The sequence below is a fragment of the Clarias gariepinus genome, chromosome 22 (genome assembly GCF_024256425.1).
Source record: "Clarias gariepinus isolate MV-2021 ecotype Netherlands chromosome 22, CGAR_prim_01v2, whole genome shotgun sequence".
In the NCBI taxonomy this organism is placed as follows: domain Eukaryota; kingdom Metazoa; phylum Chordata; class Actinopteri; order Siluriformes; family Clariidae; genus Clarias; species Clarias gariepinus.
In genome coordinates this window covers 7,387,046-7,399,941 of record NC_071121.1, presented here as the reverse complement: position 1 = coordinate 7,399,941, position 12,896 = coordinate 7,387,046, and the positions used below count along the sequence as shown (strand labels likewise).

The 12,896-nt window shown below is 38.8% G+C and overlaps 1 protein-coding gene across 1 annotated transcript in view; it reads right to left on the bottom strand.

Moving 5' to 3' along the window:
• Positions 1-12,896, bottom strand: part of scn8aa (sodium channel, voltage gated, type VIII, alpha subunit a) — a 58,687-nt gene that overhangs the window by 17,726 nt on the left and 28,065 nt on the right. The window contains exons 10-18 of the mRNA XM_053481953.1: positions 10,636-10,842; positions 10,200-10,478; positions 9,435-9,716; positions 6,008-6,140; positions 5,538-5,776; positions 2,025-2,198; positions 1,512-1,868; positions 869-1,327; positions 322-439 (exon numbers count right to left, since the gene is read on the bottom strand). Of these exons, the coding sequence (XP_053337928.1) occupies positions 322-439; positions 869-1,327; positions 1,512-1,868; positions 2,025-2,198; positions 5,538-5,776; positions 6,008-6,140; positions 9,435-9,716; positions 10,200-10,478; positions 10,636-10,842 (2,248 nt within the window). The remainder of the gene's footprint in view (positions 1-321; positions 440-868; positions 1,328-1,511; positions 1,869-2,024; positions 2,199-5,537; positions 5,777-6,007; positions 6,141-9,434; positions 9,717-10,199; positions 10,479-10,635; positions 10,843-12,896) is intronic.

Genomic DNA, 12,896 nt, shown 5'->3' with positions numbered 1-12,896 from the left:
ATGAAATATTGTCTTGCCTTGGACTCTTGTACTCAATTTTTATGACATCTTGAAAGGAACAGTATTTCATGCAAAATTGATAAAGCACCCTAGTTTAAATGTCTCAGAATTCTTACCTTTTTAAGATTTGTTTTAAATAGTCTTTCGATAACTATCAATGAAATTTATTTATTATTATACTGTTAATTCAAATTTATTATAAATTTTTTTATTAATATTAATTCTTGATTTAATTTGTCAGTAAGCATATGACATATGTAATATACTGACAATGCTATATATCTAATCTTACATACCCAACCCCTATATGTTTAAGGGTACCTTCAGTCCAGCATGCCTCTGGGTCAACATACTCCTCCACTGCCTCCACCACCACAGCTTCCTCGACCTCCGGCTTAATGTCTATAGTGCTGCCTTCCGAAGAACTGCTGTCATCCAGCTAATGGAAGCGAAGAAGTTTACACCATACTTTAATGTTACACTTACACACAATCACACACCAATAAAACATACATTTAAGATTCCATGTTTTCTTGATGTATATTTAACATACTGTACAGTATACCCTTGTTCTGAAGGTATGGTGCAAAGTATCTTAATTAATCTCCCAAAAACTAACCTTCAGGAGCAAGAAATTGATAAATATAAAATATGGATTCCTTATCATTTATTTTGACCAATATACAAATGAATTCAGTACGTTCCAATTACAATTCCTAAAATAATTAATATAAAAAATCAATTATTTCTATAATAATTTGCATTTCCCTATATATTTCAGTTCAGTATTTTAGCCTGTTGTAGTAATAACAACATTGCACATAAGCTATTGAGCTTAAATGACTAACTTTGAGCTTAAATGACTTACCCCATCTTTACTACCCTCAGCTTCTGACTCGCTGCTGAAGTCCTCTGTATTTAGGTTTTCAAAGTCAGACTCCCCTGCCGCGATGGGCACACAGACGGTCAGATTGGGGTTGTGGATGAAGGACATGTGGTCCTCGTCGATCATGTACTTGCCCACACTGCTTCCGATGCCGCTGGTGGTACCGTTGGCATCTTTCTGGTAGTCCAACTCGCGATTGAGGTCCGTGTGGTTAGTGATGCAGTTCAGTTTCTTGTCGTACAGCTCATCCAGAGGCTTTGCCTCGTCCACCACTTTCCTAGCACGCACTAACTGTCGAATTTTGGCCTTAACCCAAGCGATGCCTTTTTTGATACGGTTAACAGAGATCTGCAGGTTGTTCATCTCTCCGTCATCGTCCGTGGCTGCCAGGTTGTCTGCACTGAATGAGCTCAGCAGCAAGGCAAGGAACAGATTCAGAACCTGGAAGGCCACATAGGACACAATTCTGCATTTACTAACTATCCAGCCATGTGCTCCATAAAACACTGCTCACTTTATTGTATAGGAAAGCTCAGCAGTTGTTCCGTGGGATTTTTTCAATAAAATACAAAATGACTAGATGTTATAAGGCAGCAAATCATTAAAATTAAATCTGGACTCTTACCACTAAGTTTCCGATGACCATGACCATCATAAACACGATGAGACACATAGCCTGGCCAGCGACCTCCATGCAGTCCCACATCGTCTCAATCCACTCTCCACACAGCACACGGAACACGATCAGAAACGAGTGGAAGAAGTCATTCATATGCCAACGGGGCAGCTCGCAACTTTCAGCAATCTTACACACACAGTCCCGGTAGTTCTTCCCAAACAGCTGCATGCCCACCACGGCAAAGATGAAGACAATGATGGCCAGGACCAGAGTCAGGTTCCCCAGAGCACCCACTGAGTTCCCAATGATCTTTATCAGCATGTTCAAAGTGGGCCATGACTTTGCCAGCTTAAACACTCGCAGCTGAGGGTTGCATATGAAACAGCAAACAAGAGTTAATTGTTTTAAGGCAAAATGTTATTTTGTTTTCAGGCTAAGGCTAAAAGCAAATGAGGATTTTAGAGCTACAGCAGTTAACAAATAGAGTGGAATAGAGTAATTTGTGATATGAATGTTTACCAATCGGAATGATCTGAGCACTGACAGGCCCTCCACATTAGCCAGTCCAAGCTCCATCAAGCTCAGGCTGACAATAAAACCATCAAAGATATTCCAGCCCTCCTGGAAATAGTAGTATGGGTCCATTGCAACCAGTTTGGCCACCATTTCAGCAGTGAAGATTCCAGTAAATACCTGGAAAAGACATAACGGTTAAAAAAACTTGCTTGAAGTTTGCAAAAATAAGGCAAAGGTCCAACTCAACACTAAACCTGAGGGTTTGAAAAAAGAACAGAGTTTAAAAGCTTATTAAAAATGTTGCCATCAAAATAAATCTACACATTACATGAACATTATATTTTGGATTATTATGGTCTGAATTGTCTTTTAAAATTTCTGGAGTGTTAAAAAGGTCAAACGTTGTATTCCTGAATGTTATTGTCAGAACGCGTTGATTGATGGTACACATAAACAGTATTTTTTGCCATTTATGGAAAGAGTCTCCAATGTCAGTGCTTTGTAACAATCTGAGAAGTAAATCTGTATTTTTACATTTTCAGAGCCATCAGGCTTAAGGGAATTTAGGTTTCTCAATAAGATTACAAGTTTCCTATGTTGAGGGAATGACTGTTACAGCATACAGTAAGTGATTTGTTTCGCAGCATTTGTAGTTATGCAGAAATTAATTCCAACTGGCGTTTGGGTTCCTCTGGTGCCATTATGTCCCAATTATGTTCTAGGCCCTCAGGTCATGGCTCTACAGGGCGTCTGGGGTGTCGCGCACCAGGACAGCGAAACCTTTAAGTGCCTTGGGTTGCGAGGTGGGGCGGCATTTCCATTCATATTGTAACAATTTTGTGCCAAATAATCATCCTGTTTAAACTAAGAACAGCTTAAAAGCTTTTAAATGTTGCTTTCAAATATACATTTGCTATTAGACAATGTGGTTCTGTCTAATCCTCAGCATCCTTGTCCTAGTCAAAGCATGCTGTCATTTTTCTCAGAATGGACAATAAATCATGCGCTTCTACTTATCACCCTGTTTGATGGACAGCTTTTGTTTGACGAGCCTGCTATTCTGAAAGGCTATGTAAGCCTGGGGCTTTCACTCAGCTCTCAGTAGCAGTCCTAATGAAGTATAACAAGCCCTTAAGTCCGATATATCCGAGGCATTTTACTTAGCACATATTAACAAAGAGGATGCAGTGAAGTAATCAGAAGACGCTGTGACATCAATAATAAATCTTCCTGTCCTCGCAGGCTGCAGGAGGCTTGAGATGGGCCAGGGTGCATGAGTCACACTTTCTCCAGCCAGGAACCCCATGATCCCAGTTATCACTAACCTCGAAACAGCTGTGTACCAGCTGCACATGAAAACTAAAAACAGTAGAATACTAACCTGAGAGAAGCTATTATACTGTAGCATATTAATAAACATCAAAATCAATGTATATGCTATAAGGATGATTAGACATTAGATAAACTACTCTTGTCTGTGTCAGATGATGCAAAAATGCTGATTAAGCCTGGTGGTTACTCAGCTGGGATATTTGGCAAACTGATGCTGTGATAAAAACACAGCAATATACAATACACTATATTATATATAGTACATTATAATTATGTACAAGTACTATACAAATACTGATCAGATAATTAGAAGTAAAAGCAAGATTCTTCTTAAAGCAAGATTCTTAACCCACAACTACTCATCTGTATCGTGTCTTAGTTGTGATACATAAATATACTATAATTATATAAACATTTTGTACAGTAATTTATCCTGTTAATATTCATCACCTATAGCCTATCCAGGCCACAACAGCATAGATCCATTACCTACAGCATATCAATCCACCTAATGCTGTTCAAATCACACACACACATATATGTCCTTAAGTGACAAAGTGTGATCAATACAACGTGTTCGAGCCATAAATTATCAGACACACACAGAGACAGTGGCAGAGAGCAAAGGAGATAGAAAATGATTAAAAGGGATAGCCGAAGATAAAGAGAGGCATGTTACAAATCCACATACTGTAGTGAAATGATAATCAGGTTGTGTCTTTGAGGCATAAGTCATTGTATTTAATAAGGGGGAAGCAGGAGACTGCACTGGTTTTAATACTAGGTACCATTTTAGAGCTAATCATCGATCAGGCAGCATAAAATATTAATGCAAGCCTCCCACTGCCTCAGCCTATAGCGATGTCTCTGAATCAGACTACAGACAGGGAGGAGTAGGGAGAGAAAAAGAGAGAGAGAGAGAGAGAGAGAGAGAGAGAGAGAGAGATAGTGGTGTGATGCATCCAGACACTAAGCAGAGAGCTACTGTTACCACACTGAAATTGATTTTTGCACTGTGGCACCACTCTTTCATAATATGAGTGCTTGGAATATGCCCAGGCCATGACAGAAGAAAGACTCTATGGATGTGATAACATGGTCTTTAATGCATTCAGGTCGTCAACTGACTTCATTTTATTGCCACATAACATTGCTGAGCCTAGACCTGAAAACTGAAGCAACCCCAGACCATAACACTGCCTCTAGAGGCTTGTACAGTGGCCACTATGCATGATAGCACTTCACTTCTTACCTTGGCACACCAATCACTCTGGAATAGGGGCGATCTAAGCTCGTCAGATCACATGACCTTTTCCCATCGCTCCAAAGTTTGATCTTTATGCTCCCTAGCCTCCAAACTGAAGCCATTTTTTCCTAATTAGTCCCACTTAGTTTTCTTTTGGCTGGACACACAGCTGTTTATTTTATTTTGCCAACTTGTGCGGCATTGGCTTTACTGTGGGACTGGACCAGATGTGGTGGCCTTTGATCCTGCGAGTTTTCATCATAGTATGTGTGTTATTTTTACCATCACCATTAGCTGTACTGTATTTCTACTGTGAATTAATTCACCTAATAACTTTACCAATTGTTTAGTTGTTCAGTAATTTTCATCAGCACTGGATCAGCACTATATTTTCAGGTTTTAATAATGCATTGGTTCTTAAACCAGTTGCTGTTATTTCAATTCTCCTAAGTTGTTTTCTTTGCTTAAAACAGGCAAATAATTGAAGCATTTGTTTTGCCCAGGCAGGATATAGTAATGGCTATGCCCACCATTTCCTTTCTTCTATAATCTTTTTTTTTTTTTTTCAGATTTAGTTTTCAGCCTCTTGAAGCCTTCTTTGTTATTTTCCTTTTAGACTGTTTGGCCAAGTCATTGCCCATTCTTCTTTACACATTTTTAATGCCAAATGTCACATAGTGCCTTATACAGACCAGGTCTGGGTACAATGACAATGCTTCTAATATTTTCTGTTGCCTAAAGTGCATTTTTCATTTTCTTTTTTTATTGTTTATACACTTAAACTCTGTTAACCGTATCAAAAAATATTTTACTGTTTTCCTTTTTTTACACCCAGTAACCATGGGGGAATGCAAATACTGTAAGTGCCCCTTTATATTCGTTTAAAAATAGTTACTAAACAATGTTCTTCATAATAAAGTGAGATTTGAGATCCTCACCAGGTTGCCCACACTCAACACGTGCTCAAATTGTGGCGTCATCGGGTAGTGCTCCATGGCCATGAAGAGAGTGTTGAGGACGATACATATAGTGATAGCCAAGTCTACAAAGGGGTCCATCACAATGAGGTTAACAATCTCCTTGATCTTCAGCCATATAGGGCAGCATTCCCAGATAAGGAAGGTGTTGGCAAACTTGTACCAGCATGGTGGACACTTTCTCTGTGATTCCTCCAGTTCTTTAAACCAAACAAATGAGATTTAAAATCAGATTAATGATAATCCTGTGGTTTCTTTTTTACAGTATGTGTTATTTATTTAACTTATCAACTAAAAAAGACAACAAAACAAGGACAAAAAGAACAAAAAACAACAGCACAAAACACTACAAATGATATGAGTGACTTGTCACTTGCACTGTAATTGCAGATGAATGTGAATGTAGTGTAAGAAAGTGAAAGAAAGGCTACCCTCTACTAATGTATTGGTGACACTCATGACGCTGTTCGCTCGCTCTTTGTGCCCAAACGAAGCATTGAGTTGGTCCATAGAAACCATTAAAGAGCCTGAGAGTTTCTTCTTAATCTCAATGTCAGTGGTTGGCTGTCAAGAGGAAAAAGGCATTGAGGTTAAATTGAAGGCATTCAAAAACCACAGTCTGAAGTGCATCACAGGAGCAGAGGAAGGAGGTTGTCATCATCAGAAAAGTCAGTCAAAAATACACTTAAGAGCAAAAACATGCAGGCTTCAACAGGGGAGAAAAGGAGAGTTAAAGATATTTGATTTTCCTTTTACTGGGACTCTTTACAATGACGCACAGCCTTGTCTGGAAGCTGTGCTAGAAGCCTGGTAAATCACCAGTTAATTAAATCAGTCCACTAAAGCACAATTTGGCTTTACTCTCTCCCCATCTCTGAAGCCTGCGCGTTATTGCAACATTCAAGATGCCGGAGGGGCAGTTAGCGTGCATCAGCATGCACTCAGAGTCATAAGAGTCAGAGAGGAAAAAAAAAATTATAGACACCATAATCCATCAGTCTGTTTTCATGCTGCGTTTAGATACGCAAGGGTTCTCCGATTTGTAAGAACGGCAAACTACCATGCTAGCTACAGTCAAGAGCTAGAAAATACAGTAACTGTCCATTCGAAGTTGGTTTCAAAATCAATGATATGTATGTAAAAAAAAAAAAAAAGAGAGAGAAATAAAAAATTTAAAAAAAAATTATGGGAAAAGGACGAAGCTCTTGTTTTTGACTCCAAAGGAGATGCAAGTGATATAGAATGATTAGATATCTAAGTTGTTTGATTTATATGGCCTGTCCCTTTTCTTCTGGCCACACAAACACTCACACACACAATAACAAACAATTTTAAAGCCTGTTAAAACAGGGAGGATGTGCATTACTGTTCATCTCGGACGCACAGTGGGAATCTCCTAAAACACCATAGCGTTGGTAAAACTGCCTAAGTGCTCAGACATATGAAGAAATGAGATCTTAATCTTCCATTAATGCATCTGAAAATGCATTTCAGTTTCACATCTTGGAAGCAATAAGTAGGAGATTATTTGAAGATGTACGAAAGGAAACATTTTTACGGTAAGTACACATCACACGATGCATAAACAGACACAACAAAGGAGATGAATGAGGAAAATGTAGACAAGGAACAAATAAACATGCCCAAATGTGAAGATGATGATTATCTAAAGGTAAAGAAACATGCATGTTCAGACAATGCACATCCTTCATTCCTATTGAATGATAAAGATATATTGTGTACCTTAATGCAATTTTATACAGTATTTTATGTGCAGTTTATTAGGTGGACTAAATTATTAACTAATAAAATTTTGTTGTTTTTTTTAATGCTGCTGGTAATGAAAAAGCTAGTTTTATATATTGTTCTTTTATATATTATTCTCAAGATTCCCCTTCCTGAGTTTCTATTTGCACCCAGAACAGCTATTTACAGTAAGTCCCTAAAGTACCTTTAAAAAAGGCCTATGGAATTAAACGAACACTCTCTATTTTAGAAATATTGATTACTTCAACAAAGCATATAGATTTAAGTACTGTAGCTTGGTAATCATGACATCATTGTGCAACTTCTGCAGTAAAATAACAATGCCTCCAGACAACTATACTGCCTGGCCAAAAACAAAAAGAGTGTACAATCCAATTTTTTAGATTACAGCACACAATGTGGTGGCCAGTTCATGTGTGAAAATAATTTGTTATACTCCCAGAGTATAAAATACTCTTTTATAATTAAGGTCTTAGAAAATGTCTGCACCATGAGGCATCCTGGTTATTCAGCACATTCAGGTCATCGGCTGACTTCATTTTATTGCCACACAACATTTTAGAGCCTAGACCTGACCAACCTGAAACAACCCCAGATCAGATCATAAACACTACCTCCAGAAGCCTTTACTGTACATTGAACATTATGCTTGCGCTTTCCTCACATGCCCATCGTTCTGAAATATAATCTGAACTCATCAGACTACATGACCCTTTTCCATTGCTCCAAGTCAAATCTTTATGCTTACCAACAAACTGAAGCCATTTTTTTTCTGATTAGTCTCACTAACAAGTTTTTTTTTATTTTTATGGCCACACAGCTGTTAAGTCTCAATCCTGGGAGTTCTTGGCACACAGGATGTTTTTTTTTTTTTACCGCTGATTCTTAAACATGCGGTTTCACCAAGTGTTTAATGGAACCTCCATTCAAGATTGACTGATCAGCAACTAACCCTCAAGGTCTTGATAATGTGTTGAGGTTCTTAATCCAGTTCTAGGTTATTGCTTGGTGCAGCCCAATAAATTGACCATACTGAAATGGAAATTGCTTTTTTTGCCAGACAGTGTATCTAATATTGATTTAAATATTACCATGTGTAAACTAGCAAACAAGTGAAGCTAACAGGCTGACATACTAATATTAGTTACACTTATAACTAATATAACTGCAATGATGTTGATACTATTACAAAGGCTCACTAGCAAGCTAGATAGCAGTAGGAAAACTATTCCATAATTGAAACTATTAGCTAGGTTTGCTAGCAAACTAGTTAACAGGTAGAGAATGATGATGTCATTGAAATTATTAGCTAGGTTCACCAGCAAACTAGTAAAAAATTTGGATAACTATAAGCAAAAGCAAGAAGTAGTAGCAAGCTAAAGAATGCTATGCTAACTACCATAATGGGTAAATCTTTAGACAATTTTATTAGAAAGCTACCTAGCATTCATAAAGCTATCTGTTAAATTATTAACTTAATCTAGCAGCAAAGTTGCCTATTAAGACAGCTAATATGATACTGTGAAACCATTGTCAATATTTGCATCATTTTTATAAATTGTAGAGAAATAGTTAAGTGTGCTAGCTAACATTTTTAACTGTTATATTGTGTATACAGCAAACTTTAGGCTAACTTTTGTGTATTAAAAACAAACAAAGGTCTTGTTTGTAAGTAATGTTAGCCATGATGCTCCCAGTCAGATTCTCATGTGGTAAAGGAAGATCAAGCTAATTGGTGTAAAAGCAGCTAACTTAACTGTGTATACAAAAGGCAGCATTTGTGTTTTCACCTGAGTGCAAATAGCTTACGCATTTTTTTTAATATGTGATAATTCTCAATTTCATTCTGGCAAGGGCAGCAGCCACAGGCAGCTAGGTAAGAGAGCTTCAATCAAAACATAAAGGGCAAAAGTCTAAAAAAAACAAAAAAACATAAACTCGGTGTCAAATGCAGAAGAAAAAGGAGAAGAAGTAAAAAGAGAGAAAAGAAAAAGAAAGCCAAGGCTCGGAGAGGAAAGCTGTCCGTGCCTAAACTGATCTACTCGTAGCTGTCCTTACACTGTCGTCAGAAGCTGCCTTATCTATTATCACCTCAGGCAGTAGGCGTCCTCCAGGACCAGGCCCGATTAAAGACACGACCCCGTTGCAATCCACCGTGCTGTTGTGTTTGCCATGGTAGCCGGTGTAGCTGCTTCGGCGGTACGGGCTAAATAGCGAGCTGCGTCTTTGATCGCACTCCTCCACGGTGCTGTGCTCATCATCCGCAAACTCATTCTCAGAGCCAGCGTCCCGGCAGCGGCCTTTGAAGCTGAAGATGCTGCTCTTGCTGTTGTGTCGCGATAAGAAGGGCGAGCCAGGGATGCTGAGGAGAGACTAAAGTGAAGTGGAAAAAAAGCACAGCTTCATTAGGGAGGATGGGTTGTGATGGGGCATTGATTAGTGCTCTGGATAACTGATCAGAAAATTGTAAGTTTGAATCCCAGGACTGCTGAGGTGCTTGAGAAGTTACCCTGAACCGTCATTTGCTCAGCTCAATACAGTTTCAATTAAAGCATCTATCAAATAAATAAATATAAAATTGTTCATGCAAAGCGTGCACTGCCACTGCAGTGTCCCATGACACTTGAACTGTTTATTCATAATTTAAGCAAATATGACAGTGTTGCAAATAAATGTGATATTGGACTGGACATTAGTTTTCATATCATAACAGCACTAAGGCATTTTGAAGTAACAAATGAAATAATAAAAGCTTATGACCAGTATAATAAAATACTAGTCTTAGTACATACAAATTTCCTTTCTTTGTGCACACACACACATACACACATACACATGCTTGTGTTCACTTTTCACCTGGTTCATGATGGAGGACCTCCGGCCTAAGCGATTGTCAGGGAAACGGAACCTCTTCTTGCTGCCATCATCTGATTCAGATTTAACAAACTTCTCACTGTCCCCTTTTTCCCTGTCTTGCTCCTTCTGTTTCCACTTCTTTTTGCGGTTCCTGCGCTCCTTGGCGCTCTTAGAACTGAGTTTAGACATCTCAGAGGAGCTACACGACAAGTTCTCCACTCCATCATCCTCAGCCGCGTCCTCTGACACCGTACCTGCTGATGTGGCCATGGCGTTCGCCTGCGGCAGGTACCAACCATGGGATTAGTCAATATGCACCCAAATTTCAACATGTTAAATCACAGTGACAAACCAGGACAAATTACTACTAGTAGTAGTGATAAGACAGTCCTATAACAATTTATAGTTATAGACACGATACAGTAAGATTAGTAACCTGAGCTTCCTCTTGCTGTTTCCTAAGCTGTTCTAGCATGGCTTTGAATTCCTCCTCTTTACGTGCGGCTTCCTCCATGGTGGCCTGGTTCTGCTCCTCATAAGCCATGGCTACCACAGCCAGGATCAAATTGACCAGGTAGAACGAGCCCACGAAGATCACCAACACAAAAAAGATCATGTAGGTCTTCCCCGCTGCTCGCAGAGTCTGTGTAATGCAAAAAGAAGTGCAAAGAATTTATTCTAGTTCTAAACCTATTTTAAGGTAAGGAGGTAAGGTGGTAAGAAAACTTCAGCATGTGGCATATACTGTAGTACTGTATATATAGTAGTATGTAGCATATAGTATTGTGACTGGTCTTTTAAATAAATAAAATGTTTTGTTTAAGTTCCCCTCTTTTAAATCCACTATGTGGCAAAAAGTATGTGGACACCTAACCATCACACCCATGTATTTGTTTCCAAAACTGTTACCATAAACTTTCCCTTGGAATGCTGAAGTGGACGAACTCAAGTGGCCTGCACAGAGCTTAACATTAACCTCATTGAGCACCTTGGAAAGGACTGGAACTCCAACTGCACCTCAGGGCTCATTGCCTAAATTCAGTTCCTACTTCAATTTGTCCCAGTTCCTATCCAGTTCCCCAGTTCCAAAGTTTGCTACGGAATTTATAAATAATGAAGAGCCACGGCAAAACCCTACAGCCATGCTCCAAGATCTAGTGGAAAACCTTCCCAGGAGGGTGGAGGTTATAATAACAGCAAAGGGGAACAAAATCTGAAAAAAAGAACCAATAGCAAACATTTTTTACAAAAAAATTTAACTGTAATATTGTAATCAGAACCTGCACTTCCCAGGGAACTAAGAGCACATGGCAGAAGAAACCCAGGACAAAGTGCCAATCCATCGCAGGGCACAAGCACACACACTTACATACTACTGCCAATTTGGAAATACCAAACAACCTAGACCACAGGGCTTTGGACTGTAGGAAGAAACTGGAGTACCTGAAAAAAAAACACCAAGCATGGTGGAAAACAAGCAAACTCCACGCACACAGACCAAAGGGGAGATTCAAACCCCAACCCTGAAGGTGCGAGGAGACAGTGCTAACCCCTAAGTCACCATGCTACAGGATTCTTTAATTGGCTTAATATTGTTATTGTGGTTTCCTGGTCTGTTAAGAGGACACGGTTTTATGGATATTTTGGTTTTCTGTTTTCAGTTATACAACACAGCCAGTTAATAACTAGAGATATCAATGTGGTAGGTTAAAATGGTCTGGTTTTCATAATGTGGAAATTTCACTAAGGAATGTTAATGTTATAATGGAACATTATAGGTCAAGGATCTCTATGATATTGGATATCTATTTCCTCATTTAGCATCAGTCCAGAATGATAACATCAGTGCTCTATGAACATAAAGCTTAGCCTTATAAAAAGCTTTTTGCATGGTTACATAACAAATAGATCCTTTTCATGAAATATTCTCTTGTATTTATTTAGTGAGTTTGCAGTAATATACATATGCATACAATAAGATCAGTAAGACCCTGCAGCTAGAAAAAATATGTTGCAGTGGTTTTATGTGCATCAAGGCTCTTCAGGAGAAAGAAATCAAGCTAAAAAATGAAATACCAAACACTGACATACTGCAAACCATAAGACTGGACAACAGCCACATCATTAGGAGGTGAGTGGGTGTAAATATAGCCCTGTGCCATACAGAGAAGCAGGGGGCTGGTGATGAGCATGACATGAAAGTCAGCAAATGTTAAAAACATGGATTCAAAGCTCAGACCAAAAATAGGGTAGGCTATGCACTCCCATCTGGGAGTCATTTCTCATCAGCCTGCCTGCACTGTAATCCGCAGGTTAATATTTCATGCCTCTTCCCGGTCGCTCCAGTATTCTAAAGTGTTTCAGCCATTACAGAGCAGCCTACAACCTTCCACTCAGCACCACGTCTGAACACACAGAGCTACAGCAGCTTAGACTCACTGCTACATATAATCATATTTGGAGCATTTCACAGAACTATTTAAGGAGCATTACATTCACTCTCTGGGTGGAGAAAGGAATCTGATGGAATGGGTGGATTGAGCTGCACTGAAATGCTGTATGCATAAAATAAAACAAAATGACATTTTTCATGCAGACTTCATGTCAAAACGTTGACTTGCATATTTTTCATTTCATGTAGAAAGCTGTAAAAACATATTGTAAAGTAAAAATGTTTAAGATTACAAAATAATCAAA